General features: G+C 39.6%; 1 protein-coding gene across 1 annotated transcript in view; it reads right to left on the bottom strand.

The window, feature by feature from the left end:
- Nucleotides 1-18,960, bottom strand: part of TBC1D5 (TBC1 domain family member 5) — a 491,706-nt gene that overhangs the window by 108,937 nt on the left and 363,809 nt on the right. Inside the window, exons 16-17 of the mRNA XM_065398859.1 lie at nucleotides 18,024-18,166; nucleotides 2,207-2,313 (exon numbers count right to left, since the gene is read on the bottom strand). Of these exons, the coding sequence (XP_065254931.1) occupies nucleotides 2,207-2,313; nucleotides 18,024-18,166 (250 nt within the window). The remainder of the gene's footprint in view (nucleotides 1-2,206; nucleotides 2,314-18,023; nucleotides 18,167-18,960) is intronic.

Genomic DNA, 18,960 nt, shown 5'->3' with positions numbered 1-18,960 from the left:
ATTTGTGTTTGTGAGGACAGACAAAAAAAGGAGGATCACTTCGTGACAAGTAGCGGCGGAAATCATCTTACGTAGAAAATGGGGAATGGTCTTAATTATCGTTATCCACATGGCAATACAATTAGGGATGAAAGGCTCATTTTCATGCAGGCTCTTCTCACTGAACAGAGGACTATTTGAAAGGTAAGGTAAGAAATATGTCCAGACCTCTCTTAGGCTATGTCTACACTTACAGAGGCATGAAGAGTACATACACTGCATGCCCCCCTAGCATGGGTATAAAGAGCAGTGTAGACAGTGAGGCACGGTTAGGAACAGTTTAGACGGTGAGTAAAGACAATGCCAGAATCTTAAGGTTTACACCTTACATAGCTCTCTACATACTCAAGTAGTGCCTCCCACGTCTACACAACTATTTTTAGCAGTGTAGGGTCACGTTGCTTCCCCACTGCCGGAGCCTTCCTACACAGCTAGGAAAGATTCCAGCAGAGGGGAAAGGCTCTGGCATCTCCCCGCTGCTGGAGCCTTTCCCTGCTGCTTCCCCTTGCCAGATCCTTTCACTGTGACATGGAGCTAAACACTGCAGGATGGACACAGCCTGCTTTTCACTCCAACGCATAGCTACGTGCACCCTACACACCACCACCTCAAAAGCACGCATGAGGATGTTTAGCATGAAACTGAAGTCTCATGAGGCTCAGATTGGGTGGGCCTTGTCTTTAGCTTGTCAGCTTCCATCTGCTGGAGACAGGAAAACAATTGAGCAAGAAGTCAGGGAGTCAGGGGGTGGGAGGTTGGCCCCATCTGCTAGTAGGAAGATCTATACACACATTGCCTGAGCTGGCACAGAGGGCAGCTTGAGAATTTTTAATCATTATTAAATTAGTCTCATGTACCAACATATTCTTTTTGCTGAATTAAACAACATGTGCCAGATTCAGTTTGATGGCTTAGCACAATTTCTTCCCCCTCCCCTCAACATCTTCCCTTTAAAAATATTTCTGCTTTGTTTTGAAAAGAGAAGGCAAGAATGTAAATGCTGAATAGTTTGATTTCACAGTCTGCTGCCTAAATCTTAAAAAAACAAACTTAATATTACAAACTTTCCTAAGCATCAGTGAGATGACGGATTTTACTTCTCATCTTGAAAGAAATCTATGCACAAGAGGAATGAGGCAAGCAGCTGTGAGGACACAGATTTCTGCAGAAAACCGACACAGAAACAAGGAGACAATTTTTCTTAAACTATAAAAGAATACATGTCAGAATCTAATGACATTTTGCAGAAGACAGACAGTCACCAACTGATAAAAGTGCAGAAATTCTTCTATTCAGAGGTGACTTGAAGGAAGCTATCTTAGACTGTCCATTGGCAGCCTAGTGATGTGACATGCTCAGACAATCCTAAAGCTGGCAGCACAACTTCTGAGAACTGCTAAGGATCCAGATACCGAGAAGACTGTCATCCACAGCATTAACTCAAATACTTTATTTTAAATATAAGGTTAGCTCTAAAGCTGCCGTGTTCTTTTTTAAAAAAAACCTGTAGATCAGTAATTTTACTGATGTCAGAAACATTACAGTAGTAAAATACACTTTAACAAGTGTAAATAAAATCTGTGTGAAACTTTGAAGACTAAGAGTGAATCTCATTTTTAATGAAAAAAATGACATCCTACAACATTTGGATGCTACTGACCCCCTAGGCGCAGCTATGGTTAGCTTGCAGAATTAATAAATCACATGTATAAAAGTCTACTAGGAAATTGTGCTATGACTTCTAGACAGTTTACGTTACCCTACACTTTAAATATAAATATATATTACCATAGCCCTGTAAGTATACTTTGGCATGTGGTCCTCTGTGAAGAATATGAACTACTGACAAGTATGAACTACTGACGAGTGGGGAAAACCTTTACTGGGTAGTTATTTGACTTACTGGAGCTGTTTGCTTAGCACAATGGCAGAAGATGACCACTTAGGACCTGGGGGAACCATAATCTAATTTCACCAGACAATTCTCCCCATGAGTAGTCAATGAGGAAGAATGTGGCAGTTTCCAGAAGTAGCTCTTTGAAAAAGTCGTCCCCCCCCCACCCCAAATGTAGGATACTGTGTCTCATTAACATTTTGTAGCACTTGGAATGTTTTATTAAAGAGGTTTATTTCCTGTACTGGTAATATTTAGCAATGGGTATCTTACCTTTGGATCTCTGAGAAACAGTGCTCTTAGGATGAGTGAGTGTACATCTCCTATAGGTGGATAATGCATCAGAAGTCCCAAACAGGTCTGATAATTACTTGAGATCACTAAAAAATAAAAATTAATAAAAATAAAAAAAGGGGAATACACACACATATTTTGGTCTTCTAAAGGAAACATTTTTTTCTACACATCCATCATGGGCAGATTTAGCAGCACTTCCTCATGATGAGTACAAACAGACCCTCTGAACTCAAGTTTTGCTTAACACAAGGAAGAGGTTACAGAATCAAGCCTTATGTGTTGTGTGGGCTTGATCCTGTGCCCATGGACGTCAATGTTAAAGTTCCCATTGACTTCCATGGGGCACTCTGAGATTCACTATGCAATTATGTTCTCTTTCATGAAGAAACACTTTCCCCCACAACTATTCTTTACTAAAATACCCTGTATGCTCTTCAAATAGATATTATTAAACAGACATCTATCACTTTTTGTTCTCTTTAGATTAATTAAAAATCTGTTTTTGATAAGACCTCATTTAACATTAGTCTGTGAAATATTTGGGTCTCTGCTGTTCATGTTCCTTACATTTACCTGTTGGAGAATCCCAGAGAAATGTCTGAAAATACTGAGCAACAGCTAAGGATTCTGAATTCTTGCTTTTAGTTTTAAATACTTTTAACATACCTCTTAGAATTTTGTGACTTGAACAGGAGACTTTTCTCTGCCTGAAGTTCATCTCCCATTGTAAATAGATGTGTACATTTCCATTCTAACCTAAGTACACCGTGTAGTTGTTTGCTTGCTCTCTCTCTTTTTTGGCAAATCAACCTAATTATGAGTGCAATTATTAAACACATCTTTTCAGGCAGGTCTATGTAAACTACTTCATTTTTTTTGCTCTATCTAAATTCAGGCAATCCATCTGCTACAGCTGTCAAAGCAGTGCCTATTAATGATGCTTATACTGTGCACCATACAGACTGCCTCCAACAACATTAATTGTAAATAAATTGTAAAGAAACTTTACTGTTTTGAGAACTTTACCAATCAGAATCCTAAGTGAGAAAATATCCTTGCAGAACAAAGTTATTCTGATACAATAAAAAAGCCAAAATAAATTATTGTTTTGTGACCATGCAGACTTACCATCTGATTTTTTTTTCTTTCATGTGAGTAAACCTCATCTCCTCCTGTACCTCTCCCTCCCCCCAAGAGAATTATGGGGAAAAGATGCAGGACTGGGCAAAATGAATAATTATAATCTGCGTAGGGAACCACTTTATCATCTTCATTTCCGTTGCTGATCCGACAGCTTGTAATTTCATACATCTGCTTTCATTTGTAAAGCACTCACTTATCCTACTCATTCTTTATCTGTTCTGCCTGTTCTTTTTCTATCCTTTTGTTTTTCTTGCTCACATTCAGATACCTGTTTTTTCTTCTTGAAGTCACAAAGCTAGCGTAATGAACACAAGTACAATAGTCTCAGAGTTCTTTCAGCTGAGTATAATGCAACTACCACATATTATATAGCCAATCAAATTATCATCTTTAAATCAGATTTAAACACACTGTACAGCAGTTATGATTAGGATACTTTTTTATTTTATTAGAGCAAATAAAAATGCTGAAAATGGATAGTAAATTCTAAATGCTTCTATAAAGTATAGACATTTAAACTAAAGTATTTCCATTTGAACACACCAACCTGTCTTCTATTTTGTAATTTAAAAGGTATTAAATATCTTCTCTCTCGGGGACTTGGAGAGAAATTTTTTTGCTCCTTTTCCCCCCTCCACCTTTTTTTTTTTTTTTTTTTTAAGGTACTGGAGAAAATGAGTAAATAGAAAAAAAACCCAAATTTATTTCAATGATGAAGTTTCAAACACTGATAAAACTAATATTTCTAACTATAAGAGAATTACAGTAAAGCTTTAAATTTCATTGGAAGCATTATAAAAAAAAAGCAAGCTAAATTTCAAAATCAAACCTTATCTCAAGGGAAGAATAAAGCTCAACTCTCTGAGACAAAACTTTCTCCAAAGGCAGCCTGAGACTGTGGAATGAAATCCCCCAGGAACTATAGACCATCAGAGACCTCACTTATTTCTGCGCCAAGTGTAAGGCACATTTCTCTGACCTTTCCTTCTGCAATGTAAGCACATAGCAATAGGTACGTTTGGGTCTTCAACACAAAAACCCTACCAAAAGACAGTTCACTGCACATGCTTCTTCCTCTGGGGAAAGGATGAGAGAACAAACAATATATGACAGATGTGCACTATTGGACGGTGCTTAAACATTACTGTGAGGAGAGCAGTATAAAAACTGATTTAGAATAGAATAGAATAGAAGGGTAGGCTCTTCAGCAGTATAAACACTTTTCATTTATATAGTATAGGGTCTGTCATACATGGATCTGGAAGTGCCTTTGTCATTCACCCCCACTCCCCACTCACTCACATCTTCTCCTTGGTCGTTAGGCTTCTCCCCTTGTACTCAATTGCCTCCAGTCTTTTGCAAGACATCTTAATGGGAGAGAACACCTCTGCCCGGACCCCGTCTGACCAAGACTCTGAATAAAAAGTTAGGTTGCTGAAATTCCCTTCAGCTACTCTCCTTAGGGAGACTGATGGGTTCATGTTTCTTTGGGGCCAAGTATGTGAGTTATCCTATACAACTGTGGTCTTCTTAAAAAAGATTTATTAAAAGTAGAGAGAAAATGATATTGAAACAAAAGAAATGGTTTGCCTAGCAAACCTCATCTGAAAACTTTTAAATCCCAATGAGGTATATTCCCCTTAACATACAAGCAGAAGAAAAGAACCCCTTACATGCCTACAAATCTAGTCCCTCTGTGATAATTCCCTGGACAACCTGACTGCCTCTCCCTACTGTCCAGAGAAGTCTCACCATATTTCTCACCTGCTCTGCTTATCAAGACCAAGCTGTTAGAGTTCATTATCATATCAGGGTAGGTGACAGTAACATTTCCATAAAAGAGAGCTTGATCAGGAGTAACATCTGGAGGAAACACCAAAGTCCATGTCCCCATTACAAGAACTATCCAATTTCCATCTCAGCTGGTCATTGTGTTAGCATACATTTACTTTTTTTCAAAACCCTCTTATCAATTTGCCTTTGCCATGAATTATACATCATCAACAGACTTCAGGCGAACTGTAATATCAACTAGGGGTACGTCTATACTTACCCGCTGGTTCGGCGGCAAGCAATCGATCTTCTGGGATCGATTTATCGCGTCTTGTCTAGACGCGATAAATCGATCCCGGAAGTGCTCGCCGTCGACGCCGGTAATCCTGCTCTGCGAGAGGAGTAGGCGGAGTCGACGGGGGAGCCTGGCTGCCGCGTGTGGACCCGCGGTAAGTACCTTTAAGTTCGAATTAAGACACTTCGACTTCAGCTACGTTATTCACGTAGCTGAAGTTGCGTATCTTAGTTCGAACTGGGGGCTTAGTGTGGACCAGCCCTAAAATATGCCAATGAGGCACAGTAAAAAAGTACTTTAATAAGCGTTTAAAAGAAGGGTTAACAGAGAAGGATTATGTGACTTCCCTGAGACCACACAGCAAGCCAGTGGGATAGCCAGGAGTAAAACCTAGGAGTTTGGGCTCACAATTCTCTTATTTACCCACTAAACAACACTACATCCTATGAAGAGATTCTTGGGAAACTGAAATAGTAGTCAAGTAACATAACATTTCAAAGGCAAAAGTGAGAACAGTAAAAAACATGCAAAGAAAAGAAGTACAAAGTGAAACACTGCCAAATATGGAACAAGTTAAAAACTAAATACAATAGTAGAAATGCACTATACTTTTGTCTGGACGATGACTGCGAACTTTCCTCAGGGAAAATTTTTTCAAATTTAGTAGATAGGATCAATTCTTGTTTTTACTTTTTTCCTATTTTCTTTTGTGAAAAATAAGTTGAAATAGTTTCTAGAGAGACTTGCAAAGATTTGGAATGCCTCTAAGGCCCACCAGCAAGTAACAGAAATAAACCTAGTGTGAAGTGGAAAAGCTAACTTTTCACAAGGATAAAAATAAGTACTGAAAAAGAAGGGTCGCCCCAATATGGAGGAAAGTATATAGTATATTGTAATATAGAAGCTTTGTTCCAGAAAGGAGAAACAGCTAACTCAGAGATAATCTTGCTTCTGGGTTCCTCTAATTCTCTGTGTTACTACAAATCAGAGGATGGCATATCCCAGATGAGGGGAAAATCTAGAAATGTCTGTGACAAGAGGCAGAAAGGACAGTCTTAGGGATAACCAAGCACAGTAGCATGCTATGGCACTTGTACAGTCTTTTGAAATATAATTAAAGACATCCAGAAAGATGGTCTGGCAGATGTTTGCCACAGGCTCTTTTTTGGCTGTTCTGTCTAGGAGGGAGTGAACCCTCTAGTTGAGAGGGCAGCTATAGGGAAAAAAGGAAAGATTTTTCCTTATGGTCAATATGTCTCTGATGCATAAAATAACCCATCATGACAATCTTTGGATATTAGGAAATCCAGTATTAGTATTTGGAATGAGCAATTTATTAGCCTTTCCATAATGGTTGGTCCTTGTACTGAATTGTTTTCATTATATGATACAATTTGTCAAACAAAGCTGCAACTGTACATAATCTTAAAGTTATAAAAAGTGGCTATTACTTTTACCACTTCCAGTCTAATTCAAATGAACTCCTTCAGAATAGATTTTTTAAAAGCTTCCTACTTTACAGTCCAATCGAACTCCCCTTGACTTAAAGAGAATCACCTGGGAAATTTGCATAAAAAGGCAAAGTCGAACCACCTTTGGAGAAGAGTTGAACATTGTTGAAAAAATTTGGGGAGGCAGATAAGAATTCAATGCATTGAAATTAATAATGTTAAACTCTTGCTATAAAACTCTTTTCTTATCTGGATCTTGTCTGAACTAGCAGCATTGGTTTGACTAGTAAAAGACTTTAACATAAGGCCTGCAAGTTTTAATTTAATCTGTTTTGCTATTCAGTTTAGCTTAAAGGACAGCATTCATTTGAAAGCAGGGTTCTGGGACAAAGAGCAAAAGTTTCTGCAGAACATTATTATTCGAATGGTACAAAAATTCGCTAGTCTACAAACTGGAAATATTTTTACATTTTTATGACTGCTTGCAAAATGTGTTTGAATTTTCCTGAAAGGGCAAATTTACTTGTGTTTACATATTTTACAGCCTTCCCAAGCATGCTGAATAGGAGCTGCAAAATGCAAAATTAGATAACAATTAGATAAGCTGTAGAAAGAATTGCAACCTGTATCCTAAATAGTAAGCAAGGAGAGAAATAAAGTTTGCCAATGATCAGTACCTGAAAAAAGCAAAAAGAGAAAAACTGCCAGATGTTGAGCATTCTTCAGCATGAGAAAATATAGATAATATTAAACTGTCAGAGATGGTTTTTGTTGTGTGGTTTATGGCTTCTGGAAATTCTGTTCACTACGGAATGCAGCATCTTGTCTTTATGAAAGCTGCCTTATTTGCGTGATAGTGATCTGTCTCAATGGCTCCAGAGGAAAGTAGACACACCCTCCTCTAAACACTTTGATGTCCTTTATCTCTTTAGCAGCCTTTTTACAGAACCAGCTGGAACCTTCTGAAAGACATATTAAACCTCATCTTCAAGAAGGAGAGCCTTGATGAATTCAACTTGGCTAGGGTTACCATATTTAACAAATAAAAAAAGAGGACCCTCCACGGGGCCCTGGCCCCGCCCATTTCCCCACCCCCAGCCCCACCCCAACTCCGCCCCTTCCCCGCCCCCTCCTCCCTCCCACTCCCAGCCACGCGAAAAGGGCTGCCCGAGCGCTACCGGATTCACGGTTTGCCAGGCAGCCTCCAGACCCTGCGCCCCCAGCCGGCGCTTCCCCAGCGCAGCGGAGCCCGGGAGGGGAAGCGCCCAGCCGGGGGCGCAGGGTCTGGAGGCTGCCCGGCAAACCGTGAAGCCGGTAGCGCTCGGGCTTCGGGCAGCCCCCATGCCTCCGGACCCTGCGCCCCCGGCCGGGCACTTCCCCTCCCGGGCTCCAGCAGCGCAGGGTCCGGAGGCATGGGGGCTGCCCGAAGCCCGTAGCGCTCGGCTCTTAAACAGAGTCGAAGAGTCAGGGGAGGAGCAGAGCCGCCACGGCCGGAGGCTCTGCTCCTCCCCTGACTCTTCGGCTCTGTTTAAGAGCCGAGCCGCCCGAGCGCTATGGGCTTCAGGCAGCCCCCATGCCTCCGGACCCTGCGCCGCCAGAGCCTGGGAGAGGAAGTGCCCGGCCGGCGGCTGGGGTCCGGAGGCAAGGGGGCTGCCTGAAGCCCATAGCGCTCGGGCGGCTCGGCTCTTAAACAGAGCCGAAGAGTCAGGGGAGGAGCAGAGCAGCCGCGGGAGGGGAAGTGCCCGGCCGGCATTTTTCCCGGACATGTTCGGCTTTTTGGCAATTCCCCCCGGATGGCCGGACATGTCCGGGAAAAACCGGACGTATGGTAACCCTAAACTTGGCAGATCTTCTGTAGGTAGCTGTATCAGAATAAATACAGGTTAACAATTCTGTGTTGTCTGGACACACAGTTAGTTGTGCCTTCCTGACGAAGAGGTAACACCAGATGCACGTAACTTCTTCTCAGAAGGAAAGAGGTCACCAGGACTATTAAATCTGACTCACAAGCATGTTTGTGTGTGAATTTCCTTTGGTTGTGCATCAGGGCTTTTCATCAACATACCTATTAGAGTAACAGTAGTGACATTGGATGCTGTAGAACCTCTGGATACCACTGTCCCTTTTACAGAAACTGAACTTGACAGACAGGATGATCATATTACCTAGTAAAAACTAGTGAATGTTCTTGTTGAAGCTAGGATAGATGCAATAGCTTTTAAACATATTTTAAGACTCAGGCTGTCTGCTGAGCAACATGGGCTTGATGCCCTCTTAGTGGGGCTCAGATACCCTGCTGTGGTCCTTGGTCTTGGCTTGCCTTGGTGGTGCTTAGATTCTAGCCTGGCTATGTGGGACAGCTCCCTATTAGCTGGGGTTGGATATGACCCTGGGTTCATCTCCCTCTTCCCCCTGACTTACTGGCTCCATGGGTCAGCTTGGAAAAAACTGTAAGTGGTGGTATCTCCTAAGCACCACCCACTCTTGGTTTCAAACACTAGATTGTGCAGATCTTCATAGTAGTCATATCTATCATTTCTTACACGCTTTGATCAGCAGCAAAATAGTTAATGTTAACATTTAAATCAGCATTAGGCCCAGTAGATACCACAATATTGAAAAGTATCAGGGGGTAGCCATGTTAGTCTGTATCTACAAAAACAACAAGGAGTCTTATTTGCAGTGTCCTCACCCACAACCACTTCAGATTTGGGGACAACTTATACCTTCAAGTCAGTGGCACTGCTATGGGTACCCGCATGGCCCCACAGTATGCCAACATTTTTATGGCTGACTTAGAACAACGCTTCCTCAGCTCTCGTCCCCTAGTGCCCCCCCTCTACTTGCGCTACATTGATGACATCTTCATCATATGGACCCTCGGAAAGGAGGCCCTTGAAGAATTCCACCTGTACTTCAACAATTTCCACCCCACCATCAACCTCAGCCTGGAACAGTCCACACAAGAGATCCACTTCCTGGACACTACAGTGCAAATAAGTGATGGTCACATAAACACTACCCTATACCGGAAACCTACTGACCGCTATACATACCTACATGCCTCCAGCTTCCATCCAAGACACATCACACGATCCATTGTCTACAGCCAAGCCCTAAGATACAACCGAATTTGCTCCAACCCCTCAGACAGAGACAAACACCTACAAGATCTTTATCAAGCATTCGTAAAACTACAATACCCACCTGGGGAAGTGAGGAAACAGATTGACAGAGCAAGACGGATACCCAGAAATCACCTACTACAGGACAGGCCCAACAAGGACAATAACAGAACACCACTGGCCATTACATACAGCCCCCAGCTAAAACCTCTCCAGAGCATTATCCACACTCTACAACCTATCCTGGAAAATGATCCCTCACTCTCACAGACCTTGGGAGGCAGGCCAGTCCTTGCTTACAGACAACCCCCCAACCTGAAGCAAATACTCACCAGCAACTACACACCACACCACAGAAACACCAACCCAGGAACCAATCCCTGTAGCAAACCTCGTTGCCTACTCTGTCCCCATATCTACTCTGGCGACACCATCAGAGGACCCAACCACATCAGCCACACCATCAAGGGCTCGTTCACCTGCACATCTACTAATGTTATATATGCCATCATGTGCCAGCAATGCCCCTCTGCCATGTACATTGGCCAAACCGGACAGTCCCTCCGCAAAAGAATAAATGGACACAAATCGGACATCAGGAATGGTAACATACAAAAGCCAGTAAGTGAACACTTCAATCTCCCTGGTCATTCTATTACAGATTTAAAAGTCACTATCATTGAACAAAAAAACTTCAGAAACAGACTTCAAAGAGAAACAGCAGAACTAAAATTCATTTGCCAATTTAACACCATTAATCTGGGCTTGAATAGGGACTGGGAGTGGCTGGCTCATTACAGAAGCAGCTTTTCCTCTCCTGGAATTGACACCTCCTCATCTATTATTCGGAGTGGACTACATCCACCCTGATTGAATTGGCCCTGTCAACACTGGTTCTCCACTTGCGAAGTAACTCCCTGCTCTCCATGTGTCAGTATATAATGCCTGCATCTGTAACTTTCACTCTATGCATCCGAAGAAGTGAGGTTTTTACCCACGAAAGCTTATGCCCAAATAAATCTGTTAGTCTTTAAGGTGCCACCAGACTCCTTGTTGTTTTCACAATATTGAAATAAATTCACTGCCCAAAATCTTCCTTAATAGTTACAGTTGACTGTCCATTTCTTGTACCCTTCCAGAACATCGAGTGCATCTATACTTAACCTTCTGAAAACCAGATAATACCAAGTTAAACTGCATACCAGCCCTGCCCTCTAACCTTATCTCTGCCCCCTGGACGTGGCAAGGGCCACTGGGGATATATAGAAGTATGTTTTAGCCCAGCCTGTCCAACAATAAGCAGACATGAGGCATGACTAAGTATATGTGGCATTTTATATGGGAATGTTGAGTCCCACAGAACTGTATTCTCTCTTTTTTTTATGCACTCCAACTGCCCTTCACAGTGCTAGGGACAGCTGTATTGACTGGTGCAGGGATTACTTTGTAGCAGTTTGCCACAGATCACACTGTGATATAAGGAGAGGTGCATCTGCTCTCAAAGGGATCATGGACCACTCATTTCTGTAGTCATTTGTGTGTGTAGTATAAGTAGAGAAACACAATAGTCTATTCCTGCTATGGGGATTCAGAGCAATCTGGTAGCATACATGATGTCAGTGCACTACAGGTCAGAGATACACAATGTTCCAGAGGGAATCCTTAGGACAAAAGTCAACATGTAGTGACATCTAGGAACTCTGGGGCAGTCAAGAATAGGAGAGATGATGCTTGTTCAGTCTGCCCTAAATGTGACTTTTGCCTCAGTGAGGACAAGCTCTGACTGTTTCTCCTGCTATATCCTTATGCTGCATCCCCACAGTGCTTGATCTGGAAAGACAGAGTGCTACGATATCTGTCAAGGCAAGCTGGGAGATCACTCCAAGAAGGTAGGATTAAAGTTGCAGGGCAGTAGCAGGGGCAGAGTTAAGAGTTAAGGGGCAGCATTTCCATTTTAATAGAGGTGAAAAAAGGTCTAAAAAATTCTGTCTTTTGGGTTAGAGCACCGTTTTTCAATGTTCTTGTAGTTTCTGCACTACTTGATTATTTTATAGCAGTTTGTGGGGAAAATATTATCTGGGGTTTGTTATTTTAGAATGCTGAAATTTGTTTTCTGTGTTTATTTTTCAAGATAAACAAATTACTGTTTTGACTGATCACAGTATCCTGGCATCACAGTTAATGTCAACCTAATACCTGTCCTTAGAACAGAGTTTTCCATTATGGATACTTTCCTGATGCTCAGCAACCACTTTGACCATGCTGAACGGGATGAGAGGTCCAGCTACTTGCTTTGGTTTGGTCACATTCAATCCCATTGGTTCAGAAAATGGGTGAGGAGCATACGGCATGATTACATTATCTTAATGCTGCTGTAGACTAGTGTCCTTCATCTTCCTTCTATTTAATTAATGCTATTTTCCTTGATGATACTTCTAAAGTAAAATCAGAGCATGCATGTGGATTTTAGAGAACTCTGATGTATTGACTCCTAAACCAGAAACTTTGTTCACAGGGCAAAATTTCCAGAAGCAAGTTCTGCAGAACGTATCCAGAGAGCAACTAATGTGCACAAAACACATTCTCAAAAAGCAGCCACAGGTAGGACGCACATGGTGCTGCTCAGGTTCAATGGCCATCTTACTTAGCGTATCAACTTATTCTGATATCCGGCTATCTGCAAACACTCGCGCTTTCAACAGAGCCTCAGTCCTGCTACATATGTACAAGCGTCTTGACCCTAGACACTTTGTAGGTCCAAATTTTACCCTGAATAACATTTAAAATAATGCTTCTTCAAAAGGAATAGTGGGTGCAAGGCACTCGCTGAGATCTATTGAGTTGTTGGGTAAAAATCAAGCTATAGTTTGATCCCCAAATGAGTGTTAAGAGAAGTTAAAAGAACTGTAAAATTTTGATTACACATGCCTTGATTACACGTATAACTCACGAACCATTGGATTAAACAATCTCAAATTTGGACAACTATCCTGGATTCCCACGAGGCACAGCAAATTTCAAGACAATCCAAGTAAATATGTGGATTTTAGAGCACTTAGACAAATCAGCTGCTAAATAGTAAACTAGTCTCCATCTTAACTATGGTTGAGTTATAGAATTAGGGGCAGTTCACATCTTTCAGTACTATTGTTCCAGTCTGTAGCCAATCTATACTCAGCTAACATTCTGAAAGTTTTCTTAGCAACCAGAAGGACTAGATCTTAACATACTGGAGAACAAAATGGCAGTCTCAGTAAAAGCACCTGTTTGATGACCTTAATGAACCAGCTCAATCCAACGATTATATCAAGAAGTCAGTTAAGGGTCTCCCTTTGTATCTAGTTATTTTAAATTGTATGGAATGTTCAACTCATATGAGTCTGTAACATGATTGCATACTAAAGATCTTTATAAACGCTGTGCGGAAAAACTGATGTGGGTGCACACAAAAGGTCTAATTTTCCAACAGTTCAGTGTTTGTAACATCTCCAAGATCAGGTTCTGAATAGTTGGAAATAAATAAGCATTTGATAGAAGAGTGATTCTTCTCTATTAGGGATTGATGAACCACAAAGCTTGTAAAAATATGAAATGTGGGGAATAAGACACCCCAAAATAAGAACAAAATGTAACAAAATTTGAAGATAAATAAAATAATATAAAGAGAAGGAAGCATAGTTGGTTACATTCCGGCTGTTAATATTATGCAAGATTAGTGAATCCTTGGGGACTAGGCAATGTCAGGATAAAGGAAGTCTGGGTTCAGAATCATCTGATGTTATAAGGTTTTCATGATGTTCACCGCCAACCGCAAATGGAATGGACACCATATTTGCCTAGGACAACAGATGGCTAATTAAGAAAATGAAACCTTTATTTTTCAAAAACTTGGTCAGGATCTTTCCTATTGCTAGTGATGGGGATGTGGTGTAGATAAACTTCCCTCCAGAGTGAATGGACAAGGCATCTATTGCAATCTTAATGAACACTGGTCATTCTGTGCTCACAGAAGTATGAAATAGATTTTTCTCTGGTGCTCCTCCATTAAAGATCCAGTTTACCCCGACCCAGTAACCATCCATGGACAGAGGCAGGGGTCTGTGGATTAACTGTGCCTGTCTGTGATCAAGTTTTCATTTCTTGCCAGCCAAGTGATGATTAGGAGTGTATTGTTTGACATTGTCCAGTCCTCAGACTTTTAAGGCCAGAAGGGACCATCATGATCATCTAGTCTGACCTCCTGCATCCACATGGAGTCCCAACACATGATTTTATAGAATGATGATACTAATTCTCCCTTCTATTTAAGAAAAATTATGTAGTAGAGTAGCCATTTAGTTGAAGTAAATAGAACTTCCTGAACATCTTGTTGTATAACAGATATCACAAAAATACTAAGTAAACTCTTCAGAGCCGGGACTGTGGCTCATTTACTTCTGCAAAGTATCCAGCACACTTTTGGGCATGCAATAATAATAATAATGATAATGGACATATCTGGTTTTAAAGCAGAAACAAACTGTACAAATGGAAAAGCAGTCATTTTGTCTATTCAGCTACTGTCAAATGCTGATGTACTGACAATGGCCTCACATCAGACAAATATGCGAAACATTAGCAGCCTCTCTGTTTTTTTCCTTGAAAGAAAAGATATTTCACTGCTGTATTTTCTGATATTTTTTTTCCGAAATACAAAAATATGCAGTGGTACTACAGTTGCACATTTGTGCAGTGAAAAAACCCCCCATGAAATAAATGTCCTCAAACCTCCTTTCTGAACTTATCAGCTACTGCTCATAGAGACGATATATTTCCATGCTCTAACACAGAGGTCGGCAACCTCTCAGAAGTGGTGTGCCGAGTCTTCATTTATTCACTCTAATTTAAGGTTTTGCGTGCCAGTAATACATTTTAACATTTGTAGAAGGTCTCTCTATATAAGTCTATAATAAAGAACTCAACTTTTGTTGTATGTAAAGTAAATTAGGTTTTTTTAAATGTTTAAGAAGCTTCATTTAAAATTAAATTAAAATGCAGAGCCCCCCGGACCGGTGGCAAGGACCCAGGCACAGTGTGAGTGCCACTGAAAATCAGCTCGTGTGCCGCCTTTGGCATACGTGCCATAGGTTGCCTACCCCTGCTCTAACGTAAGAAAAGAGTATGTGCATACTTCAGATCCAAGATTTAACAAATAGGAAAATACCTTTGATGTTGTGCATGAATTTTTCCACAAAATGGCAGATAATTTTTATGACCACAAAAATGCATTAGGCCTTGATCCTGAAATTGGACATTAATTGTGGGCTCTGTCAGCCTGTGCAGACGATCATGGACTGATGGGGCTTTGCATGTGTACAGAGGTGCATCTGTGCAGGGCAGGTTTGAGAATCGGAACTTCATGAACATGCTTAAATATTTGTAATCTTCTGAATGATCATGTCATTACAACCACATTTTTCATAGGTACTATATGTAACAATCTAAATTTTTTACTTCATATCTAGTCTATTTTTAAAATAAAGGATAAAATTATAGCAGAAATAGAGTTTCTTGAAGCCATGCTCTTGAGAGCAAGAAAACAAAATACTGTATGTATGGCAGCAAGAACAAAAAACAAACAAAGACTATTTAAAAAAATCTAACATGCACAGTATTTAAGAACTACTTTATACATGAAAATCTTGTCATTATTACAGCTTTATCATAGGTTGTGGTTGGCTTTGCAATAATTCAGTTTGTTTAAGAACTTCTAATATTAACTCTCATTGTTTAAAATTTATAGAGTTTTAAATTTCAAACTTTCCAGTCCATTCATTTAAAGGATGGATAATTATTATTGGGTATTTTTAATTAAAACAAAACAAAACCCTAACAGATTAATACTTCAAATGGAAGTTTTTCCACAATATTTGCTTGAAAAAATTTCAGAACAGAAATTGGTATCATAAAACTCCTAAAATGTTTTGTTTTCTCCTCAAAGCTCAGTTACTAGCAATGATAAAAAAAATTGCTGAAAACTGTAAAAGCATATGGAGTATTGATCCACAGACACTCTTTCTCCATAAAGTCACGAAATGTGAAAAGCTTCCATACTTATTTTGAGTCTGGGTTTGACAGTGTATTCTGTACTTATGTCTGGCTACATTGCTGTACCACCTTCGTAAGCTTAAAAATAATTAAAAATGTCTACATGAATGTAAGTTATTTATTTTTATATTTATGTTTCCTTAAACAGCAAAGGTGCCCTGCCATCAATTAGAAATTCAGTATATCTGGCTTTGGCAAACTAGCTCCCATTTGTAAAAGCTACTTATAGTGGCTGTACTAGTCATGGGAACTGAAAAGTAAAAGAGGAGCCTGATATGCTGATTCCATACTGATTCTCAGAACACTATTTCAGTTCATAGCTACTTCATACCAGTGTTCGTGTCTAAGTTTGCAAGAAACCAAAAGTTTAGGGAGTGCTCATGTGTGCACAAACCACTTTCCCACACCATCCTTTTTTAGTAATAAATAAAATATTGATTTTTTAAAAAATCTGTTACTACATTTTTCCAGCAAAATTTTCAAGACTACTTCCGCTTAATGCATCTGAACAACAGTTAGATTTACTTTTATAGACCATCATAGGTTTGAATCAGGTCATTCTCAAACAGAAACCGGCATTTTAAAACTGCTACAATGAGTTCAGTGGCAGCATCATCACGAGGAATCTAAGGTCCCTATTCTGCTAGTGCTTATACACGATTAACTTTACGTACACAAGTAGTCCCACAACAGTCAGTGGAACTAGTGCATGTATAAAGCACACGCATAAGAATCTGCAGAATTGGACCCTAAAATAGCAGGCATAGATGTGTTTGGAACTGTGTGTCCTAGATTTTGTTGGACCTAAAGTATTATTATAAACTAATGGTAATGGGCATGTGTAAAATTTTCACAAGTGCGCTATAAAATTTGTATAGTGTTATTGTAGCTGTGTCCATCCCTGAATCTGAGAGAGACGAGGTGGGTGAGGTAATATCTTTTACTGAACCAACTTCTGTTGGTATGAGAGACACGCCGTTGAGCCACACAGAGCTTGAAAGTATCTTTCTCTCTCACCAGCAGAAGTTGGTCCAATAGAAGATATTACCTCACCTACCTTGTCCTTATAATAAAAAGTGATACATATTTTACGACATAAATACATCTCATTATGGAAAGGTGTGATTAGTGTTGTCCTTTTTAAAAAAACAGAATCTTGAAATGACTAGAAATATGTTCTGGTTTATAAATAAGAGCTCCTTAATTAATAATTTAGTGTCTTTTTCCCCCATTCACAAAGACAGAAGTTAAGGATGGAGTGTTAACTTTAACTTTTGATGTTCTTACTTGTCCCAGCCTAACATTCAGATGTATCTACTGCACATTATTAGCACAATAAAGATTTCACCATTGGGCAAATCTCAGAAGTGTGTGTTAAAATAATTTTAAGTCATTTGTTATTTAAATAATATACCCCCATAGAATAAACATAACATATACGTGATTTTATCTCCATATGTAAATTTCCTTAAATATACATGTTAGAAAATTATGATTAGTTGTCTTAAATGATCATTGCCTTTAGCATTCTCTATTCCTCATATGAATGAGAACAGCATAAAGATATTTCCACAAAGGGAGACTTTTTCAGTATGTTAGCTTTGTCAGAAGGTGGAGCTCTGCACATATCTGTATAACTCTGCTTTATATATGTAATTCACAACTCTGTATAAAAAAGATAATACTATTTGGAAAACAAACCTTGGTTTTAACTCCAACATTCAATGTCTTTCATGAATATATCAGACCACATTTGGTAACAAGGGGCTCCTACTGTAGTTAGCATTTTAAGTAATTTTCAATTACACAAAACACTTTCAAAATGAAATTCAGAAATTTCTGATGCTCTCCACCCTTTTTCTTTTAAAAACTGGGATTGCACTTAAAAAAAAAAAGATCATAAGATAATTGATACTTACAGGCATCTCTAATATACAATAACATGGCTACAAAAATGTAGTCAACTAAATCCAGGGTGATGCTGTCAGCAAATAAAGCATCCCAGACAACAAGAAGGTCCTGGAGTGGGAATTCTCGTCCAAATAGGAGCCTTACCCATCGCCTAGAAAAAAAACAACACATACATTCAGTAGAAATAATTACAAATATTATTAAGTCAACATATTTATCATAAGATCAGACATGATCTGAAACAATGTATGGAATTTTAAAAAGCATTAAGTTATTTGACAATCTTTTTATTAAGAATTTTATTTTGGGAAGTGCTGTTGTATACCCTAACACAGTTATAGGAGGAAATACATTAAGGACTTCAAAAGTTTTAATTGACTTAAATGTTATTGTGCATGTGGGACACAGTGGAGAAATCTTATACCAGTCCGCATAGCATCATCTTGTACATTTAAATTAATATTGATTTAAAAAGAGGGTGAGAAAATATCATTCAAGTAGGTCTGGAAGAGCTAAGCAGCAGGATGAAGCCAGTGGTTCATTTAAACCTCCAAAAAGTCCAGATAAATGAAGCAGGAATCACTATGGATTGGATTGCAGTTAACAGAAAGGGACCTCTTCCCTTTATGTAACTACACTGTTTGCAGGTATGTAAAAAAATATGTTATATACACCATTTTGATTATGTAGGTATACTTCAATTTTAATAATTTTTAGAGACAATTCAACAAGTAGAATCACATTCCATGCTGTATATACACGTTTTCATATTTACCAAAATGTGGAGATCTATCTAGATTACATGGAGTATTTGGTCAACACTGACAGTGCAGAGTGAGCATAGCAGTGTTAGCTAAGAACTCGTCACACTGTGGTTTCAGGCAAGTCAGCCTCTGTATATCTCAGTTTTCACATCATAAAATAGGAATAATAATGCTAGCGACC

Source organism: Emys orbicularis, chromosome 2 (assembly GCF_028017835.1).
Source record: "Emys orbicularis isolate rEmyOrb1 chromosome 2, rEmyOrb1.hap1, whole genome shotgun sequence".
Classification (NCBI taxonomy): domain Eukaryota; kingdom Metazoa; phylum Chordata; order Testudines; family Emydidae; genus Emys; species Emys orbicularis.
This window is presented reverse-complemented; position numbering and strand designations above follow the sequence as displayed.